At 38.1% G+C, this 23,165-nt stretch overlaps 1 protein-coding gene across 3 annotated transcripts in view; it reads left to right on the top strand.

The window, feature by feature from the left end:
• Window positions 1-23,165, top strand: part of RERE (arginine-glutamic acid dipeptide repeats) — a 256,805-nt gene that overhangs the window by 81,718 nt on the left and 151,922 nt on the right. For all 3 annotated transcript variants that reach the window (XM_050909265.1, XM_050909263.1, XM_050909264.1), the window contains exon 3: window positions 17,322-17,392. In XM_050909265.1, coding sequence (XP_050765222.1) covers window positions 17,322-17,392 — 71 coding nt within the window. The remainder of the gene's footprint in view (window positions 1-17,321; window positions 17,393-23,165) is intronic.

The following is a 23,165-nucleotide window of genomic DNA, read 5'->3' as shown; positions in this document are numbered from 1 at the left end:
TCCAAGTGCCATGTTACTCCAAACACCGAGTAATATAGCGGCTTTTGTATAGGCCCTGCTTTTGATACTTGGTTAAGAGAATGACTTGCCTAGCTGGAAGAGGGAGCTGTGTGATGGAAAACGAATAGTGCTGTCAGTAACTTTAAATTTCTGGCCAATGTAATGAAAGATGAAAGACAGTGATGATACTGTTCCAGAGAACCTTTTTTTCCCTCCCTGTTCTGGAGGGCAACAACTTGCTTAGTCTTACATGGACCTGATGTATGGAGGTATTTTTCTTGTGTATCTTCAGCTCATCCTTGAAGAACATGGAGATTTTCTTTTCAATATCCCAATAAATTACTCTTATGAAGTAAATGGGTTAAGATTCCAGAAAAAGTACATAGCAGAACTATCCACATCAAAATAATAGCTGGTTATGTGGATACTTTTATTGCCCTTTTCCTTCTTGTTCTCTGAACTCTTGCATACCTTTCTTGCTGGAGGAAGCTGTATGGTCTCTGTCCCCTTTCACCCTCAGTCTGTTCAGCACGTCAGGAAGGGGTATTGCTATATTAAAGGCCCAGAACTTAATACTGAGGGTATTGTTGCTACTGAGCAGACTGCTGTAATGTCATCATGATGGCACCTTGAATGCTGGACTGGAAAAACTTTGTTGGATGTAAGTTGATGTGGAGCCTCAGAAGACAATGACTTGATATGCCACCTGGAGATGAGGACAATATTGCTTGCTCTGCCTATGTAGAAACATTTAAAAGGATCTTCAGGAATTGAAAGGATTTATGAAGATCTGTTTCTACAGTGATATCAGTAGCTATATAAACAGCACATCAGCAAGAGGAATCAACATGAGGTAACACAAGATGAAATGCTTCTGCAGGGAGAGTAGTGCATTATAGGGCTTTATTGTTTTCTAGCGAATTGGTTTGGAATAGCTTACATGAGAGCCTCTTTGTTCTAGGTGTTTTAAGATCTGTGTGAAGCTGGAAGAAGTGGTGCAGAGTGTTAGACATGGAAACTGCGGTTTGATGTGGTGCAGGGAAAGAGGCAGAATTAGCTTTATGTGGATCCTGGAACATCTGACCTAGTATATGAAAAAATAGGAATGTGTCTCTGTCACTTTGAGATGTTTTAGGTGATCACTGTTTGGGACAGCTATTGGACTTTTTGGTTTAGTTGCTTTTTTTAAGGTATGGGAAATCACTGTCAGTAGGATGAAAGTGAGATATTGCTACTGGAAAATATAACTTGAGTACTAACTTTTCTGGATTTATAGATTGATGTCGCTTTAAAATTCTGTTAGATTTCTGTCCCTGAGTGCTGTTTAGGAGGCACCATAACCCCATAGGCTATTATCTGGACAGGCATCAGAGAAGGAAAGAGACTGAATTTGCAGGTCGGATGCATTGTTGTGAAATACTGCTGCTCAGTTGTCACCAGATGTATCAAAGTGAGATCTTTTCACTTCGATACATTCTGTGATTATAGAGTATGTGTCCCTTTTTGAAAGGGAGCACTTCATAAGCTATGAAATAGTTTGCAGTCTTCAGTGGCTCAGATTTGAAGCCTGCAGGTGTTGGGTTATTGCACTATCACAGTGAGAAAATAACAAAAGATGGTGGGTCATCTTTTGTGTGAATCTGCAGGCCTGACATCAGTGTCCTGTGGAGTGTGGCCAGTGGAGTTCCAATCACAGTGGAACTGGAATTATATTTATGTAAGATCTAGTTGGACTGAGATTTCTTCTAGGTATCTTAAAATCCACTGTCAATTTGGTTAGCAAGCATTAGGACTAATAAATTTCTAAGCGTTAGTTTTTGCTGGTGTACTTAATTGTTAAATGTTCCCTTTATTGTAACTGTACCAAGATGTTTTGCATTGTAACTGAGGAAATTGCTGAAATAGTTGTTTTAATCTAGAAACCTCCATCAGCTTTATAAAAATATATATAAACAAAACCCCAACAGAAGTGCTTCCTCCCTCTGTTTACTTTGTTAATAAGTGGTATACTGGTCTTTGGGTTGAATGTTGGTGAAATTGAAATGCAGAAATTTGGCTCATGCTCTGACAGTGATTGGCTTGTATGTGACATTGACCCATGTGTTTGTCATTCTTCTAGATGCTGCCTTCTATTTATTCTGACAGCTTTACCAGCTGAGAAAGGTGGCCATGCCAGAAGTAAACATAAAAATACATATAATATGAACATGAATTTTTTTCTATAAACCTTGAAGTTCTGGAAAGTGTTTTTTAGGGCTGCTAGAAAGCTGGGGAGAAAAAAGTTAATTCTTTTCTGGGAAGTTTTAAAATTTAAATTTTATGCTTGGGCAGAAGGAAGAAATGCAACAAAATTATTTTTTCAGCCATACATTTTAATTTTAGGAGGTCTTTGGCCAGACTGTTGTTTCCTGTCCATGTTGTGTGGATTGACCAATTTGTCATGGAGATGCGTATTTTTGCATGTGTGGTCTTCTCTTCCCTCAAAGGCTTCATAGTTGAAATGAGCATGTATTCTAACATGATGCACTCTGTATTTCCCTCTTCATTCGAAAGTCTGTTACCATCGTGATACTAGATCATTGAAATAATCAGATACTCAGTGACAGACTTCCAGCTGCTGTAAATAGGAATTACCTCAGGAGCTGTGCTTTCTAATGTGTTTATAAGAGTTCCCTTATTTTTCACACTTAGACCACTGTGTGTTCAACCTTTCTGCATATGTGAATAGTGGTGAGGATAACTCATAACAATCTTTTTTTGGAAGAAGAGATTATCTGTAAGACTTTTGTTTCAATGGAAACAAATGCATTCTTTACCCATTTCTCCTTCAGTAATTAAAAGAAGGGGGAAAAAAAAAAAAACCACCCAGAGAAAAGGCCTGGATTAATAGGTGAGTCTTAAAATGTGTCAGGAGGGTTAACAAAATGCATAAAAGCATCACAGAAGGATATTCTTTGAAGTTGATTGAAGTCTGTAGAGAACTATTTCCACATGCAGCTGAAACTTGTGTTATTATTCTTCTGTACTATTGGATATAACAGCAGTTGTAATTAGTTTTTATTCTCAGCATTTGAGATTTTATGAAAAGTGGTTTTTAAAGATCAGGTGAGTAGGTGAATAATATTAAGTGTAGAAAATAATTAAGGCTACATGACAGCATACATCGACTACTTAAGTGCATGTAACTAATTTTCTGTGTATGTGCTGTTAGTGTAAGCAGTAAACATAAGCCAAATGGGGAAAAAAAAAAAAGACAATGCATTTACTGAGTTCATATTTAGCCTTCAGTGTGGCAGGCATTGCTCTGTATATGGACAGCTGTTGGTGCTTGACAGATGGAGTCTTAAGTGCAGATCAAGGTTGATCTAGCAAATGGATTCCTCTGGCTTTGTTTGGCTTTTGTGTATAAATCATGAAGAGCAACACTAAGGAGGTGAGTGTACCAAGGGCTGGGGGCTGGGGATCTGGGATTGAGGACATTGCTTAGTCAATATTGGTCTAACCGGTAGTTTTTCATATTGTCTTTGTTATTACATGAAATTATGATAGTGTTTTCATAACAGATGAATTGTCCTAGTGGAGAATTTTAGATAAGACTTTCTCTATAAGGTTTTTGTTAACACTTTATCTGTGAGTCATCCCTCTGTGTTTCCATCATAACAAAACATGGGTCACTAAAAAAAGGAGATGTCCTACCATTGACTGCTATAATGAAGTATTACTAAAAGTAACATGGATTATGTGAACTCTATAAACATATGCTCTGTACTAAATGAACTTCATAGCATGTTCCCTGAGAAGCTTGTAATGCAAAATAAAAATACCTTGTAAAGCTGTGGTGTTTTGGAGCTGTTACAGGATGAATGTGAAACTTTACGTGAACACCTTATTGACATAATTTTTTTTGTGTGTGACTACAACAGCTATAGTTGAACATTTGTGGTTTAACTACCATGGGTAACTGTGGAACACAGATATGAGCAGTTTTGCAGACTGCATTAGAGAATTATTTTTGCAGAGGATGAATGTAGAAAGATAGTAATACTTTATGGGGAATGCAGCATGCCATTATGAAATTAGGCAAATGGCAATTTTGAAATAAAAACACAGTAGAAATAAAAACTTTGGAAAAATTGGACTAAGGGGTAGGAACTTCTTGAAATAGTGGTTTTCAAGGAGTGAAAGTGGAGTTTGTGGCCGCAGTAATTGTTTGTGGCCTGTCCTCAATTTATTTCAGTTAAAGTAGTTTGAACTTCTAGTGTATGAATTTACCAGCCCTTTTTCTTACTTCTACTCTGTGAAAGGAGTGTTTGGTCAATTATAATGACAACACCTCTGCACGCAGTAAACTGAATTCTCTTTTTAGCTTCTGTACTGGGAATGATGCTACAGTTTCCCATGTAGCACAGCAGTTTATGCCAGAAGATTGCTTTAACTTTTATCTGGAGATTTTTCTGATAAATTGGGGGAGGGAGGGAGTGAAATTTAATCTGTCAGAATTTTGATCCTGTGACTAACCTGTGCTGCTTCATTTTGGAATACAGGTTTTGTGAAAATGTCTTGTAGAAGTATTGATGGGGGGATGGAGGAGAAAGTTCATAGGTGAGGGAGATATTTCTGTATAGGTTTGACACTCGGTGCTACGTGTAAGCAGGCTAAGTGAAGAGAGTGTGTTGGTGAGACTGCTTTTTTTTATTGTTTCCAAGTGGAATAGAGAATGAAAGAGGTTAAATACAACTTGAGAATTGATGAAAATAAATTCTACTTTAAAAGTTATCTCCATTTTCATGTTACTGCTTTCTGGGCCACACTGGTAAGGTATTTATGTCTGTAACTGGATATCTTCTAACTGATCATTGAATTATTTTTTTCTGTAATGTCATAAATTTTGGGCAACTTCTTTGGTTTTCCTTTTGTCCTAAAGAGATAGTTTTGTATAAACGGTATCTGGTAGCAGAGCATGTGTTGCTCTAAAGAAGCATCTCGAGTAAATTGAGCTACAAATGGAAATATTTTTGCTTTGTTTCAGCATTGGCAGGAAGAATGGACCTATCTAGTCTTCTTTTTTCTTCAAAGTCCAAAATGTGTTATGGATGCTTTTACCAAAAGCAGTAAAAATATTTAAAGCAAGAAAGGATCAGAAACCCTGCTGTAAAAGGAGTGGCTAGATGTACATGAAAGCTGATATAGATTTAAGACTTTTTCATTTGTATTGTTTGTTTAGGAAAGAAATATACCTAAATGTAGACACATATTTGGGGGTTTTTTGGCTTGAAAATTTATGCTTGTATCTTTACTGTTGTGATTGTACTCCTCTTTTCTTAATAGTGAGGAAGGCATGTTTTTTTCATCCTGAAATGGGCATTTCTTATTTAAGCAACTGACTAGCATACTAGCATGATTGTTATGCTTTAAAATGAAGAAAAAAGGTAACACACCAGTGTTGAAACAAAGTAAATACACTTCTATTGTAAGATCAGCTTTACAGCTGCTGCACTAATTTGTTCTGTATCTCAGAGCTATTTACAAATTTAAACAATAGGAAAATATTTTTTCTTTCAGAAAATACACATTATTTTAAAATACAGATATTTTTTCAGTGCTGCTAGATATTTGCGGGTAGGTGAATATCAAGTTAGCAGACAATAGGGAGAATATCACATAAGCTTACTTGGCGGGAGTGTCTGTATTTGCATCACAGCAGGCTTTGAGGCAACAGACTGCAGTATTTGAAATACAGTATTCTGTGAAAATCATCCTTGCTCAAGTGACACATTTAGTTTTCCCCTTCTGAACATGTGTTTCTGTTCAGGGCTACACCAACAACTTATAAAATGGATTACTCTCCATTTGTCTAATCGGGAAGATGAAGTGATGAGCCAATTACTAGGGAATTAGTAATGGCTGTAATTTTTTTCTAGTTGAGGGCTACACAAATAAAGCCCATCCATATTTTGATGAGGTATTGTAGTGTGTTGCACTTTAATTATCAAAAGAGTAGCTAAGGGAGAGAAGTTAAGCAACCATTTGGTGTTTGTGATGGGCTTGGGAATAGAAGAGTTTTCTCTTCCAGGTCCTCTTGGTGTGCTTGTTTTGCCTACTAGAGCACAGAGTTATAATTATGCATGGTCCAATAGAAGAACTTCTTAAACTCAAAGCCATGTAAAGATGCCGGTTTTCACATTAAGTACAGCTTTATGGGCCAACTGTATACTGTTGATTTCTTCTAATGTCACCATTGACTCATTACCGAAACTTGGGAAACACAAGTGAATGGAAAGTGCATGAGAAGAAAGATTCTGTATCTCAAGTGATACAGAATCTCGATCCCTCAGTCTCTTCAGATTTTTGTGTGTATTGGCCAATTGCATGCACTATTCGAAGACATTGTGGAGATTGTTCAGTTGATTTCATGTAGACCGCGACAACTTCTTCTGTTGGTTTCTTAAGGCGTATTATTAATGCTTGCGTTTAAGGTCTCAGAGAAATTATCTGTAGCCACTGTTCAGGAGTGTTGTAATTTGCACATTAAGGATTTTGTAATAAAAAAAAAAGTTAAGGGTACCTAAAAAAAGTGAGGTCATGTAGCGATGAGGTGCACTTGTGGTGCTGCTTGTCTTTTGTGTCTTCCACAGTACTTTAGAAATGAGTGTCCATGAAGAGCTATTGAAGTGCATCCGTGCCAGGTGGCTACGTAGGCATTTGTAAAATATCATGAGAAGCACTGGGAGCAAATGTTGCACCTCCAGCAAACTTTTGCTGGAGGTGCAACGATCAGAAAAGACTGTTTTAAATGGCATGTGTGCAGTAAAGCTGATTTGTTGCTAAAGAAGGACCTCTTAGACTAACTGGTTATTTAATTATTTTTTTTTTAGTGGCCTGCACTCTTATTGCCACCTCTCCTCCCTTTTCATTTGTTTAATTGAAAAAGAAAAACAATTTCAAGATGGTAGGATACCCTGAGGATCTGCAATGTCTTTGCTTTCAGTGTGGCATTTTTTGGTAACACTACTTTCTGTAAGAAAATGTTTGCTTTGTATCAAAATTGTTAACAAAGTATGTCTGAATGCATCTTGCAAGAAGAACTGTGTAGTGTTGTGGACATGCATGAAAAGTACAGAAAAATAATTGGTGTGGGAAATCATGTAGCTGGGTGCCTGAACTGCAGAACAGTTGCTTTTATAAAATTGGGAACTGCAGACTACAATTAGGTGTCATTAATTTTGTTGAATAGAAATATGTTCCATTTATTGTACAATCAGGAGCCAGGCTTGAATGAGTTTAAATAGATGAAATCTAAATTATACTGACAGTCCATTAAACAGCAGCAAAACCCCTTAAAGAAAATGGATTCACTATGATACTAGTTTATAATAAAATCATTTGCCAAATAAGAACTATAGAGCAGGCATTGGGAATACTCCTGTGAGTTTCAAATGAACACAGTAAATTGGTTGAACCATTTATTGCAGAACAGGGCTCGAGCACATTGTTTTCTGACAAGGAGCCAGCAGTGTTGCTTGAAATCTGCTCAGCAGGAAGTGACACTAAAAGATCAGACTAGCAATTTGTTTGTTGTCAGCCCTATGGGGGGAAGAGAAGCAACTGTATAGCTCCCTACCTGTCAGTGGTAATATTTTTCTAGTTAAAACCATGTGTTTGTCATTCCCAATGCATTCCTCCCTGTGTTTCTACATTTGTTACTAAACCATCATGCCAAATGTATTGCTGTAGTTAGAGGTCTGTTTCCGTTATTGACCTTTGTTTTCAAGGGTTTGGTAATTTTCCTGCATTTGGAATACAGGCAAATTCAGATTTCAACATTTAGAATTCATTGAACGTTGCAAATATTTTTCTGATCCTTTGAAAGGTACCACTTGGTTATTAATGAGCTGTAACTGCTAATACTGTGCTCCTAATCGTATTTAACTGTTCTGGGTGGTGGTGGTGAAGGATTGTGGCATTTAAGTACCTGAGACATAGAAATGAAGAGCCCTGCTGCTTGGGGTTCCCACTAGTTTTGGCTCTGGCAGAGGTATTTCTGGAGAAAGAATTGCCTGATCATGCTTCTTCACTGGTTGGCAGAGGGCACTAGGACAACTAAGCCTTTTAATTTTAGACACCAGAATGGAGGAATTTAAATATCCATTAATTCTGGGATGTAAATATCCTCTAATTATTTGCCTATCCCACAACTTGTATTCAGGATATATACATATTATATATATACACACATATAAAGAGTGTCTCCCTCCCTCCCTCTCTCTCAAGTCCTTATATATATGACTCTAAAGTCTATAAATAAAATTCTCTGTCTCCCAAAGAAGTGGGCTCTATCTCGATAAACAGTTGGATTTTTATTTTATTTTTATTTTTTTAAAATCCAGGATGGTCCTGATGAAACAAACCTGTTTTGCAGGGCTTGCCTGGACACTGTTTCTTTTACAATTTCTCAGATCTGTCACATGAATTTCTACTCTGGTGCAACTGAATCTGTAGACTTAACGAGAGTGTTGAGATAACTGCTATCTCTATATTAAGTTAGAAGTGGTGGATGTGAAACAGGAGTGTACACGTATGCTGCAGGGACAAGTATGCCTGAAGTATGGTTTTTAGCACACTGATTGAATGGTTGAATGTAGAGCATGTGTTACTGCTGATTACATGAGCCTGATGATTCATCTGGTTGGTTGTGACAATGTAAGAGTTGATTTATGAACTATTCAGACTTGGTGTCCGACAAGCTCTCCTAAGTTGTACCTAAACTGTTAAGGAGAGTGTGTTTTTCATATATCTGGCATATCATTTTTCAGAACCTCTAACTCTGACATAGAATATCTGAAGGAAAGCAAAATGAGGGAAAGAATGCGTAATCCAGTAAGATACTGGAATGTCAAAACTGGGAAATGCATGTATATTGGAACTCTGGTTACTTACAGCTACACTGTGAAGTCTGAGCTTGTGACTGCTGACATATGATGGCCGGGAGTTGTAGACAATTCCTTGACAATGGCTTTCAAGGAGTATCTTTCCTTTGGAAGTGTGGTGCTGTGCAGAGAGCTTAAGGCTTTGTTTCTTGGATGATGCAAGTGTTGACTCGTTAGGTAAAACATAAAAGGATTCTAGTTGTGAAGATGGTTACTACATAAACTGCAGCATTTAAGCTGATAAAGGTTCATGTGTCCAGAAAAGTGAGGTGGCTGGGTTTTTTCCAAAATATCTTTAAGTCCACATATTGAAGCTCTAATTTGAAAAGCAACATTTAGTGTGGGAATATTAATGTAACCCTTCAGAATTAGGACACATCTGGTGAGTATCACAAGCCCAAAGGCATAATGACTCTGTACCATGTGTCATAGAAATACTTCATCTCCAGTGGGACATTTTACACAAAATAGGAAAGTAAGCAAATGCACTCATGGTCGGAGACAGGCAGTGAATACCACTAGCTGTGCAGGGAACTTAAGATTTCTTTATTCTGCCATCGTAGTGGCAAAGGTTATGGAAAGCCTTTTTTTTTTTTTTTTTCTCTTTCTTTCTGTTGGAGAGTTTGCTGGTTTGTCACCAGTAAACTCTGTGGTATAACAGATCAGCTGGTTAACTTGTCTGAGGTGGCCCTTGCAAGTTGGCATATGGATGTTATCTTGCTGTGGAGAAAGCCAGAGTGTGAGTGTATAGCACACCAATTTCCTGTGTGGTTACTTGCTTCGTGCTTGCTCTTATTTACTAATAAATGCAGGATGATGCAAGGGTGGCTATCCTTCAGTAAAAGAAGTTAACTTATACTTTGGTAAGTGTGTAAGGATGTTCAGAGCAACAATTTTTGCTTGCTATATTTCATGCTATAGCTTACTTTACAGTAATTTTTTTGTTTTGCTGATTTTTCACTGAGTCAATGTAGATAATCAGGCATCTCCTTTCATTTTCTGTTAGTGGTACGATTCTGTCTATAAAGGGGGTCATGAGCCTTGCCTAGCAAAATATATCCTTAAGTTCAATTTTCAAGGGATCTTTTCAGATGACAGAGCAGCCAACACAGAATGTAGTTGTTGATGCACCTGTAATAAGGACTAGAAAAGAAAAAATTACTGGGAAGAGAAGGAGACTTGAAGGGTTTGGAGTTGGACAGAATACAGGCTAAGAAGCACACTTTAAGGTTACCACTATCTGGCAAGTTAAAGGGAACAGGGAGAAGGTAAGTGAAAGAATAATGGTGGTGCAGTATGCATAGTGGAATTAACTTCCGTATGTTTAAGCCAGGGCCTCTTGTGAGACTGGATTTTAGTCACCTGGGGTTTGGAGGAAGACTGTCATAGAACAGTGAAGAGCAAGCACTGGATGTGGAGCCAGTGTAGTGGTGGTCGTATTTGTTGGCCTTCTGAATTGTATATCGTTTTGTAGGGAACTTATCTTGTCAGGATTTCTGTGCAAACACGTATTGCCCTCAAGCTGCCAAATGTCAATAGCTGCAACGAAGTCCACTCTCTGACGTAGTACACTCGGAGAGGGCAAACTAGTGACTTACTCGACTTGGATGAGTAGGCATAAAGTGGAGTGGCTTAACTACAATTGTGGGCCACTCAGTTCATAATTCCATGTAGTGAGATGAGTAACATTTTGAGTATTGGATAGTATTTCTTTGAAAATCAGGGGGCTAGGAAATATATATTGCTGTAGAACAACTTCAATAGACATGACACTGAGCCATTCAATTGATGACATGTTTAAATTAGGAAATTTATAGTCAGTTTGATTTTTTTTGTTGGGCTTTTTGAGTGGAAAGGATTGAATGTTAAGGTTGGTAGAAATGAATATTAATATTGCAGGAGCAAATAGATGTCTGAAACGTACCTGTATGGTGAATTCCTTTCTAGAATAATAGATGTTGAAATAACTGACCAGAATTTCTTTCAGGTGTCTGAAGGGAGAGTGCATATGGGTTCACTGTATTTTAGGCTGACAGCCTCAGGCTTCAGACTTCCATTTAGTGTGAAGAGAGTACATGTCACTCAGTTTATATAAACCTGCTGATCATTAAAAGAATTCAGAAGCAAGTAAACTTGTCTGTGTGAGGAGCATCTTTATTTTGTGATTTTAAGTATTTTAGCTGTTTCTTTATGAAAAATAGGGCATCTTCTGTAGTTGTCACAAAGTGGAAGTAGATGCTTGGACGCAAAGCAGCCTGAGCAATAGTGATGAGAGTTGACTGAAGTTGTCTAAGTCTATGCAGAAGTTCTCTGCAGCTATGTAGAGCTAAAAATGTTCCAGAACTATGTGATCAGTGGAGAAAAAGGGTGCAATAGCACATTCCAGTGTGCTAAGGATAAGGAGGGGCTGTTCTGTATTTTTCATGGGCATAAGTCTTATCTACGCAGGTTTGTTGCATTAGAAGAATGATACGCAGTTTGTCTTTGCTTGGGTCCACATCGAAGCTGTTCTTAAAAATAACCTATTTGTATTTTGGATTGCTGGTAAATGAAGGGAATTGCTCTTGATGGTGAGTTTTGAGTGGCTAATGTGAATGCATCCATAAATGTTCTCCTTTTGGCATTTTTCCAGTTTCTAGTGTTCATGACATTGCTTTGTACCTGGATTAACTTGGGTTTTTTATCTGTATGGCCTCTTGCTTTGGAGACATCTTAACTGAATGTCATCTTTGTTTTAAATCTTGGCAGGCAGCCAGCCAGCAGTGCCTTACTTAAATGCAACGTACTAGTGAGTCAACATGTTTGCTTTATCCATGGTAGATGCCAGATTCTCTTTTGTCAGCCATTTCAGAGGGATGCTTATTTGTGTGCTGTCTGGTAACACTCTGAAAATGAGGCATGAAAAACTGAGATATTAAGAAAAAAATCTTGGAAGTTGTGGTGTCTTCTGCATCTGAAATCTTGTAGCTTTTTATACACGTTCCCCAGTGAACCCTGAAAAACTTCCTGCAAAGAGTGGTGTAACATTGTGTAAATGGCTGATTCACCTGGGATACTGAGCAGTTGATTTGAGTGAGTAGAGGGCTGTCTAAATGGAATGATCAGCCAAGGAAGTCTGGGTTAACAAAATGGTGCAGGAATACTTTGATATGGTTAAATTGCTATAGCTTCTGAATGAAGTGGATTGAATCATACTGTATCAATGCAAGGAGACGAAGAGGATGCATTTGGTGCAAGGTAGTTGAGATGCTTACCTCCCAAGAGAGACTGACTTAATTGCTTCTGTGGGATTTTCAGGATTTTGGATGAAAAGTGCTATGTAAGTGTGAGTTACAAGTCAAACAGATTACTGTTGTTCTGGTGTTGGTTGATTCCATATATGATATTTCAAGCTTTTAGAATGTACATATGTTTGCTGTTGCAACGGTTGCTACTATCCTAGCTAGGAAATACACAACTTGAAATTGGTCATTTGAAAAAGGCAAGTCGTACTTGAAATGAATGGATGTAGTTCTCCTTGATTCTACAGAGATACTGGAGGTTGTTATATAAAACTGTTTACTGTTATTTTCTTACTAAAAAAGAAAAAAACCCCAAGATTTTAGTTCTCTTGAGGCTCCTGGTGCAAGACATTTGGTTCGTCACATTATAGATAGTGGAAATATGCAGCAGAAAACTTCAAACTGATACTACTTACATAGATACCTATGTAGCCTTGCTAGATAGCATAGTTTCCTGTGATGCCATCATAATTAAGACAAATCACTGTATTTAGTAAATACTTGGTTAGCACTAGCACTTTGGAAAGATTGTGCTCCTGACCATGTTTCCTCCTCTCTCTAACGTTAGAGTGGTATTAAGGATTCATAATAAATCCAATATATGAGTTAACTCTTTCTCACCATTTCCTTTTACTTTGTTTTAAAATTTAGAATTCTTTGCTCTAAAACTTTGTTTAATGCTTATAGCACAAAAATGTCTCTAAACACCTGCCTTTCCAGTGTTGATTGTTTCAGTCTTTAGTTGATTCCATTATCCTTCTTCTCTTTGTTATTATCTCTCCATTTAGTTGGGGTTTACATCAGGTGGACACCTGGTAAGGAGATGCCAGCTGTATTGCAGTGAAATTCTTACTTTTGTTGGCATTTTTATGCTAAAAAGAGCTGTGCAGAAGTTCTCAAAATAGGCCAGGACTCATGGAGCTATAACTGAGAGCAAGTATAGGGAAGGTCAGTAGTGGTGCTTCTCATGTAAAAAAGGCTTTTGGAACTTGTGGCCTGAGAAGTCATGAATTCATTTCAGTGCTATTTTTGTGGATGCTTTTGTAATGAATCAAAACTTATTACAGTGTCGTGGTTTAACCCCAGCCGGCAACTAAGCACCACACAGCTGCTCGCTCACTCCCCCCCGCAGTGGGATGGGAGAGAGAATCAGAAGGGTAAAAGTAAAAAAACTCGTGGGTTGAGATAAAGACAGTTTAATAAGTAAAGCAAAAGCCGCACAGGCAAGCAAAGCAAACCAAGGAATTCATTCCCCACTTCCCCTCGGCAGGCAGGCGTTCAGCCATCTCCAGGACAGCAGGGCTCCATCATGCCTAACGGTTACTTGGGAAGACAAATGCCAGCACTCTGAACGTCCTCCTCTTCCTTCCTCCCCCAGCTTTATATGCTGAGCATGACATCATATGGTATGGAATATCCCTTTGGGCAGCTGGGGTCAGCTATCCCGGCTGCGTCCCCTCCCAACTCCTTGTGCACCCCCAGCCTCCTCGCTGGTGGGGTGAGAAGCAGAAAAGGCCTTGACTCTGTGTAAGCACTGCTCAGCAGTACCTAAAACATCCCTGTGTTATCAATGCTGTTTTCAGCACAAATCCAAAACATAGCCCCATACTAGCTACTATAGGGAAAACTAACTCTATCCCAGCCAAAACCAGCACGTGCAGTAACAGAAATTCTCAAAGATTTCAATTAAATTTGTGTAAGTTTAACAATGTTAACTTCTAGTTAATGAGGGGGGAAAAAAAATCAGGAGAACTGCTTGGTTTGGAGCTTGCATGCTAAGTTCTGGTTCAGAACACTCAAGCTGTGAGTTGTTACATTTGTGTGTCTTCTAGTGGGAATGTGGACACAACTCTGCTGTAATTACATTCCTTCTGTACACTTGGAGAGGAGCTTCACTGATGCTGATGAAATTATGATTTCAGATTAATCCAGTTTCTTATCCTATGTCTTTGACTCTTACTACAAAATAAGCAATAGATTTTCAGCTTAAAAAAAGAAATCTGTTTTGTCAAGCTCATTTGACTTAATCACTTTGCAACAGCATTTGATAAACAGTGCAGTTTGTGATAGATGGAGACTGATGTGGTGAAGAAGCCTGTTTTACGAAGTCTTGCAGGTAGAAATTTGACACTTGGATTTACAGGCTTTGCTTCAGATAGTTACCGCGGTTATGTGATAAACCAGCAGGAAGTGACTCCTTGTGTGGTTACAAGGCGCAAGCATTTGAGAGGATGCAGATGCTCACAAGGCGCAAGCATATGAGAGGATGCAGATGCTCTCTGTTGAAGTCTACTTTTCAGGCCACCCTTTGTGCACTGTTGCTGTCACTTAGCCCTCAGTTCATACTTTTCTGCATCTGGTTGTGAGATGCTCCTGAGCAGGTGATCTGTTCTGTGAACTTGTGCTCCGTGGATTTAGTTTTTTAATTCAAGGAATTGCCTAATCTAGTCACACCTGGGTAGTATTTGTGCTAAATGGAGTTTATTCTGAAGAGGGTGGTCTAAGTAACTTTTTCCCAGTTCTGTTTTAAAAGCCCTTGATACTTGAGTTCTCACAGAAAGGTTTTGGTGACAGTTGAAGTAATTGCTTTTAGCTGTTTGCTAGCCTTCATACTCTCTGGGGATGTAGACCACAGTGAGCTATGCTTGTCATTTGAAGAGTTTCTTCAGAAGACTTTCTTCTGCAGAAGTCAAGGTGACCTGCCTGACTTTGATACTTATGTGCTCTGACCTCAACCTGATTTGTAACCACCTGAAGACCAGCATCTTTTCCAGTCTAGATTGCAATCATGGGTCAGTATAACTGAGAAATACCTTTGCCTTTGAATTCCTTCTATTGAATGTGGAATTCTAGCTATACTGATCAGCATGCTTAATTTGAGACTGGTATGTAGAGATTATTTTATAGCCTACTGGGGAAAAGAGGTACTGCTCTGCTGTCATGGTTTTGCAGTTAAAGTGTTAATTCGATGGGTAGTGCCTATAATGAGGACTGCTGGAGGTGAACAGTTTTGCATCTGAAACAGTGTACTAGCTTGCAGCTGTAACTCTTTGGGGACTAGTTGTTTTTAGAAACCTTGACTGCATTGCCTTGACATACTGCTGATGTGGGACAAAATAAAGGGCTGCTTGCAAGCTTGTAGAGATCATTTGAAAACAGAATTTAGGAAGATAAGGGAAGATACAGAAAAGGAAGATAGAGAAAAAATAATTTCATGCTGTAATTTTAAATGACTGGTAGAAAAAGCTAGAACTATTTCCCACTCTTCTCTCCCCTTGGTCTTACCACTGAGATAGAGAGGAACATCTTCTGGTGTAAGCAGAACCCAAATTCTGTGGCTATGAAACGTCCTAATGTAGGAAGAGTTTTTATGGTACAAAGTGTTGGACTGTAACTCAAATCTTGCTTCAGCAAAAAACCAAAACAAAACCCCAAACAAACCAAAAAACAACCACCAAAACCCAAACCCAAAAACACAACTCTCTAAAATCTCAGCCTGTCGCCTGACTACTTCAGGCTACAATTTCCTGTCCATGAAGTGAAGACATTGGTGTTTTACTGGAATACTAGTATAATCTAGTGTTGCTGGGTATGACTGTGCTTGTAGGCAAAAGCAGCAAGTCCAGACCTGCATGATTGCAACAAGCAGTGCAGAATTTGGGGGAAGATGCGAAGTGCATTTAAAGCTTGGTTTGCCAGCAAAGTTGCTTTGATCCTGGCAAAACATTAGTTATCTGAAATTAATGAAGATGGGTACTGTACACTTCTGTCTCTCATTAGAACAGGATATTATACTGCTGCCACACTTAAAATCAGATGCACAACCATGTAATTCTGGCATATATTGAAGTGCTATAGATTTGAAATCCCTGGCCTTTTTCCAGCTTGGTTGATGTAGCTACTAAGACTCTTCCTTCACTTTTGATAGTCCTAATGTAGTCCTGCTAAATAGCTGCTAAGTTAGTTTCTTTTAAATTAATCTGAGTTAACTCTCAGTGGTGAGAGAATTCCCGAGTACAGGTTGGGTTTCAAATGATTAATGAAGGGTTTCTTTTTTCTTTCCGCAGAAAGATGTTTTATTGCTATAAACAATGACAATGCAGCCTTAGGAATGCTCTTTGTGGAGCACGAGAACTAGAAAATGTTTGTCTTGAACAACTTTTAGATTTTACAAGACATGAAGCAGGGTATTAGTTGTGTTTTGAGACATGTCTTATAAAACTCTAAGACTTTGGAATTTTTCTGTACAAATATAAAAAGGTTCATGGAGAATCATTCATAGAACAGCTGGTGTTCTTTGTGTCTTCTGTCTTTTGAATAGCAGTTACCTGTCAGTATGAAAGGAGAACACAATTACTGTCCTTTAAATATTTGTTTGGCTTTGGGAGTAGCATCTTTGCCTTCTAGCAAGCTGTGTGTGAATTTTCTGATTTCTAAGGTCATTGTCGTTAATCAGGCACTTCTTTCCCATCCTTGCTGTAATTCTGTTCTGAGGCACTGCTTTTGTTGTGGTTATTGCCAAGACTGTTTTTAATACAACAGACCTTATTTTACAGCAACCTTGTAGAGTCCAGTTGTCAAAAGCAAACAAAAATAATTACTCAGTTTCTGTCATGTCAAATATAATTTGAGAAAGCCCAGTCCTTCCCTGAGGTAAATCTAATTTAGTTTGCTGCATTTCATCTATGATTGGTTGCCTTGGTTTTCTTCACAATTAGGAGAGAAAATATGTTAGTGCTAGGTTCTTAATAGCAAGCTAACCACAAAAGATCTGATTAGTTTCCTGTCTTATTTTTGATCTGGTTCATAGGTTGTGACCTGGTCATTTTTATTAAGTAGATTCAGAATGGTCTTATATGACTTCCTTTGTTTTTCTAGCAAAATGTCTATTCAAATCAAAGTTAATTTTTATACAGTTAATTCCCTTATTTATCATCATAAAGCATCCAGTTGCTATTTTAAGATCACACTCGGAATAAATTACATGTTTTGCAAATTAAATGGTGGCTCTTTCTAAGCTTAAGCTGTTTTTTAATTTATCCTGTTTTTATATTCTTTCTTGGAGGTACAGAAGTTAATTTCCATTATTTTTAAAATCTTGTTTTTTTTAAAGATTGCGTATATATTGAAAGTCGCCGGCCGAATACCCCGTATTTCATCTGCAGCATTCAAGACTTCAAACTGGTAAGGAAAATTTTCACATCTCCTTTTCCCTGCCCCATTCTCCAGTGAGATGGCAATATTTCTTAGTCTGTATCTCCTCCTGTAGCTCCCTGCTCCTTCTAAGTAAATCTTTAGCTTCTGAAATAGTAGCTGTTTTGCTATTAAGACAGTGATCTATCTTTGGTATAGACTTAGTTAATTGGGTTGTAGAGTTCAAGTTGTGGTCTATGTCATCTTAAGGTTTTGTAACCCACAGAAATATTAACTTTGAGTTGAGTGTTTTCGGGAAATTGTGGCTCAGTAAGTCAAATTTTTCCTGGGAAGCTAAATTTGGCTGTGCCTTTACTTCTAGCTTTATGTAGCACAGCTGTGTAAATGGAAGCACGCGGGCTGACTTGTGGTAGCCTGTGTATCTCAGCTGATCGGTGGACTGACAGCTGAGGATGCAAAGAGAGACTAGACCAATATGAGAAGTTTGATTTGGAAAAATATAAAATAACATTTATGAATGCTTTAGCACTTTATTCTTTAAAAATGATAAGTCAGGGACCTGTACAAGAACAAATTAGTTGGAGTTGTGATTTGCCCCTTTTTATCTGAATTTGTATGCTTAAAAGGTTAAACATGTTCCTTCCCGGTATGCTGTAGCTGCACAGAAAACCACTTGCTGCTTACGCGGTGCAGAGCAGGAAGCTGCTGCCTGTTCGACACAAAGGGCACCTATGCTTGTTTTGGACTTTGCAGTGCTTTGGGTAGTGTAAGCAGGATAGTTGGAAAAGGTAACTGTTACTGCTGATCATCTTGCCGTTGTTGGTTTATGGAAGTTCTGAATATGTAATAAGCTGTCCTTCTTATCAATGCATAGTCTACAGATGTAGATCACCCTCTATCTGTTGCTATCAGAATATATCTTCCTTTTCCAAGGTTTCTTACTCAAGTTTTCCATTTTACTCCTTACAAGTTTATTTTGTGAGACCATAGTGAAGGAGAACGTGTAGACTTCCTTCAGTATTGATGTCCATGGTAGTGCTTGGTATTAGTGAGCGTGCTTTCCCGCCTCTCCCCCCCCCCCCCCCCCCCTTTTTTTTTTCTTTTAAAGGAGTTATGGATTTGTAGTTAACAGGTTCTAGCAATGGGTTAAGCCACAGTGGTACTACTCTTGCACATTAGCAGGTGCTTTTGTGTCTGACTGGAATTACAATGTGATAGTTGCCATTCTGGGCAGTAAGTTCCTGCTGAGTTGCATTAATTGCTCAGGATATTAACAACAAAAGCTGAAGCTTCTGTTGTCAGCATTGGTCTTGTACAACACATTAAAGCTGTTTGCAAAACTATGTGGGAAGTGTATTGCAGTATGTTTTATTACCTTTAAAATTTTTTTTGAGTGATTTCTCTTTTCTCATGTTTTCAATGTGCAAAGGATATGACATCAGGGTTGCTGGCAATTTTGCATATTTTTTCACATGGAAATATAGTATCATTGTTTTATGTTTACTTTTGCCTGCTCTGAGTTCTTTATTTCTTTGTTAGATTTTTTTCTTACTGACATCATGCATAAAAGGAACTTGTAAAAATGACAAAACCAGAAAAACCCTTGATGCTGATTATACTAGCAAAAATGAATCTTCAGTGTGTTTGTCACTGTTGATTTTACTATTGGGGGAAAGGAAAGATGTACAGTGGAAAGGACACTTGATTTCTCTTCTAGTGTGAGGTACCAACAGGAAAACAGTCTTGTTTTTGCCTTCAGCTAAATATGTCAAGTGAAGCAGGGAACTTAGTCAACAGCTTTGAAATGTCGCCTACTAATTAAGTAAATTATCATGTTAGTTGTCATAAACTAAAAGTTTTTGGCTGAGTGTATGAGTCTTACCCTATACTTCTTCTTGTTCTAGGTGCAGTTCAGGCACAGGAGTTGATGGTGGTGTTTTTTTACTGATAAAAACAAAGAATGTAAGCTTGCATTAAAAAAAAAAAAGGGAGTAAAAAATGACAAAGCAAATGCTGACTGATATACATGTGCGCTATCCTGCAGGGTTCTGGGGATGAGGCTAGAGTACCATTCAGTTTCATTCTTGAAGTAAACTGAGGTTTAACTTGCTTTTTCTAGTAAGATCTTAAATCATAATTAGATATGATTTTATGTTTATTGTGGAACTAGAAACTGGTTCTATGAAGTCTGGCAGTTTCTTCTAGTTTAGTGTTCAAGCTTCCTTCATTTGACAGACAGATGGCAGGAGGCAAGGAAGGTGGAAGCAAATACTGAAGTATAGTGGTGTGTTCCCTATAAATGGGCTTACTCCCTTTCATGTTACTCAAGTTGTATTAGAAACAGCATCTTTGCAGTTAGAGCTATTTTGACTGCTTCACTTTCACAAATACCAGTGTGGAAAATGGAGTGAGATTACTTATAACTTGATGAAGTCATACTACCCCAGAAGCAGATGTTACAAATAATTTCAGAGCAGCTTTGTGTTCTAGTGTCTAGATCTTGTGACTTGGAGAAACCAATAATTGTTTTCCGATGCATGCTCCTTGCAGTTCCAGCAATTATGGCAGGTAAAATGGTATACTTTGTTGCATTAGCTTATACTTCATCCCAAGTTTCTCTTGACATTAAGATGAATCAGTTCTGCTAAAAATTATACTAGAGGAACAGCTCTCTTGCTGTCCTGAAAAACAGCTGCACTTCACCAATGGCCTTAAAATCCTTGTGATGAAGCTTTACTTACTGTTGATTTCTTTGTAATCTGTCTCTGTTGCCATCCTGTGTTTTGTTGCTGTGTGTTGCTTCACATGAAGCAGAGCTGTGATGCTGTGGAGATTGGTCATTCCCTTTGTGAGTTGTATTAGTTCTTGTATTAAGATAAGCTGAGGTTGGGAGGAAGAGCAGCAGATTTGGTTCCCAAGCATTGAGGGCAACTGGAGGAGCATAGCTAGCTTTCTAGGTCTTTCTCCTGAATCAAAAAATCAAATGGTGCATTAAGGCTGGCCAAGTGGGAGGAAGTTAAGTGATTTGATCAATCCAACCTATGTTAGCAACTGTCATGGGTAACATATATCCTCTTTTGTCTTTACCATTTCTGTGGTACTGGATTCCTGCAAGCTTTCTGGGATTCATGTAAATAACTGTGGAATTGAGAAGTAAAATATGATTGATTATCATGTGTCTTAGGGAAACTGTCAACAAGAAGTGGCACTTTAAGTAATTGTCATGTCCTTTTGGGTCTGCCATTGCTTCAGTACTTCTATAACATGGGTTTAACTAAGATTAATACAATCTTTCAAAATAATTTCCAATAACGTGTTGATAGTCTCACATGTTCTTGGGGAGAGAGCTAAATAACACCAGCACCAAAGGTATGACAGGAGTACTGCTCTGCTATGTGAACTTCTTGGCATGCTTTTAAGAAATGCACTGACTGTTCCTGCAGCTGGGAAACCGCTTTGAAAAAGCATTGGTTTGAAACTTGTGGGAGCCTCGTAGAACACTGCTAGGGAATAAGGACGATGGCAGAAGGGACTTCACCTCTTCCTTTATTGCTTGTCCTGTTCTACTCTGTAGTGCTAGTCATGACTTTGGAAAACCATCTGTAGTTGAAGCTTGCTATTTAGCATCTACCTGCTATAATGCGCTTCAGACTCTGAGAAGGAAAATGCACACTCAATTCCTGGTCAAACTTCATAGTTTTTGGTGTGCCTAATTCTCTGTGATACTTAGAGGGAACTGTGTTAATCTAATGATATCCGAGATAGAGCTGCTGGATAAAAAAATTTACAGATTTCCAAATAGTGTCATTATGTTAGCTTTTTTACTATACCAGATGTCTTCACTAATAGACTTTTTTTTTGTTAATTTAGCTTTTATTAAGATAGTAGTGATTGCAGTGTAATTTAAGTTTCTCCCTGGAAATATTCAGGTATACATTTAGTATGGGTGTTGTCCACTGACAACAGAACTCTCAAGTGCTAAGAATGTGTGCATTTTCATTTATAAACCTGAGTTTAACATTTTTTTTTTACTAGAAAGTTTGATTTCTGCAACAGTAGATAGTAACCAGGTTAGTTAACCCATTTTTGTTGAAGGGAAACAGCAGGAGTTGGTGGAAAAGAATTGAAAGATAGGAATGGGAAGTGTTTCCTGTGAATCCTGTCTTGCTTAGAAAAGGATATTTTTTTTTCCAACTGCTTACAGAGCCAAGTTGCTTAAATAAAAATTACATGGCACTAGAGCAGACGTGTTCTCCAAAGCAAAAAAGATGTGTGGTGCTTAAAGTGAACATTGGTTTTCTTTGTAATGGAGTGTTGTGCTGTACTGCAGTGTGTAGTGTGTTTGTGTTGCACCTGTGTTTCTCCCCACTAGAAAAACCAGATGGCCTTTTGTCCGAGCTGGATCACTAAGGGTACCTGTTCTTATCCAATGCTTCTGGTGTTCTCTCAAGGCAGCAGTTCTGTTGTAAAGTGACATATCGAAGATGTGAAAATACAGAGTAATGTTTCGGGAGCTCTCATGCTATTTTGTTAGTTGCTTGTGATGTTTTGTTTTTTGTTGGGAATTTTGCAGAACGTTGCAGAGCAAGTTCTTTGGAAATCTGCTGGTTTATTATTGCCCTCAAATACTGAAATGTGTACTATACTTGTGAATGTTGACTGTTACGAGTACAGCTTCTTTTTCTTCTCCTTAAAGAAAATAATGGGGTGGTGGGTCATGCGAAAGGGTGTAATATGCCATAAACGCTTTTTCCTTGTTTGCTTCACTTCACCAGTTTTGAACTATTGATCTTAATACATTGTAAAACTGAAATTGCCTTAGCCTATCAGAAGAGTGAGAGACAGTTGTCTGTACTTAAACCAAACCAAAAAGTTACTAGGTTACACCCCACCCACCCCCCACCCCCCCCACCCCCCCCCCCCCGGTTATTTTGTGCTCTTTGTGCACTGTTTTTAAACATTTTTTTTATTGTCTCTTTAGTGCTAATTCGTTTTGCTCTGGATTAATACTATCCTCTTTCAGGATTCAAGACGAGATTATCCTTAAGGACTTTGATTAGGAACAAACTGTGGTGAAGCAATGCTTAAATCTGTGTTTGGTTTATTGCCTTACATGTTTGTACTGGTTATCAGTTCCTTCTCTTTCATTGGTGGTACTCAATATTAGCTGTCAGTTACTTTATAGCGTATTCTCTCCGTTCTTCCAAGCAGGAGTGCATCAGGGCAGCTGGACAAGTGGTTGGGTTTAAGTGGTCTTCTGTAAATCTGGATTATGCAAGGTTATGATTAGCTTTAAAGCAACTTTTCTAACCTTGTTTTGTTCCTTGGGAAGCACTACTTTACCCATTTATTTTAAGCCTGTGTTAATCCATCTTACAATGTCAGCTACTTTAAAAATATTATTTTTTTAATAAGAAATAGCAAAATATAATTGGAAGGCTCAAACGTGGATAAAGCTTGTAAAAGGGCATAGTAATGTGGCTTTAATACTTCATTGACGTGACTGTTGAACAACTATAAGAAGGAGGAAAATGGTGTTTTGTAGGGTAGTAAAACTGGGATCCATTAGCATTTAATTCAGGGCTCGCTTACTGTCGACTTTTTTTGTTCTAGAACAATCTTACAGCTTGGGATTTAAATTACATGGGCAAGTCAAAGTGGAAGCAGTTAATGCTTAGGTGTGGGTTTTTAAAATATCTTTCCCACATAAGTTTTTCTGATTAGTTGTTTTTTCTGTGAGAAAATGTTAAGGTTGTTTACATCAAGAGATGTCTCCTGTACATCAGTCTGCTGCTTTTGACTT

The sequence above is a fragment of the Gymnogyps californianus genome, chromosome 21, assembly GCF_018139145.2.
Source record: "Gymnogyps californianus isolate 813 chromosome 21, ASM1813914v2, whole genome shotgun sequence".
Taxonomy (NCBI): Eukaryota; Metazoa; Chordata; class Aves; order Accipitriformes; family Cathartidae; genus Gymnogyps; species Gymnogyps californianus.
The sequence above is the reverse complement of the archived record's forward strand: the minus strand, read 5'-3'. Positions and strand labels throughout refer to the sequence as shown.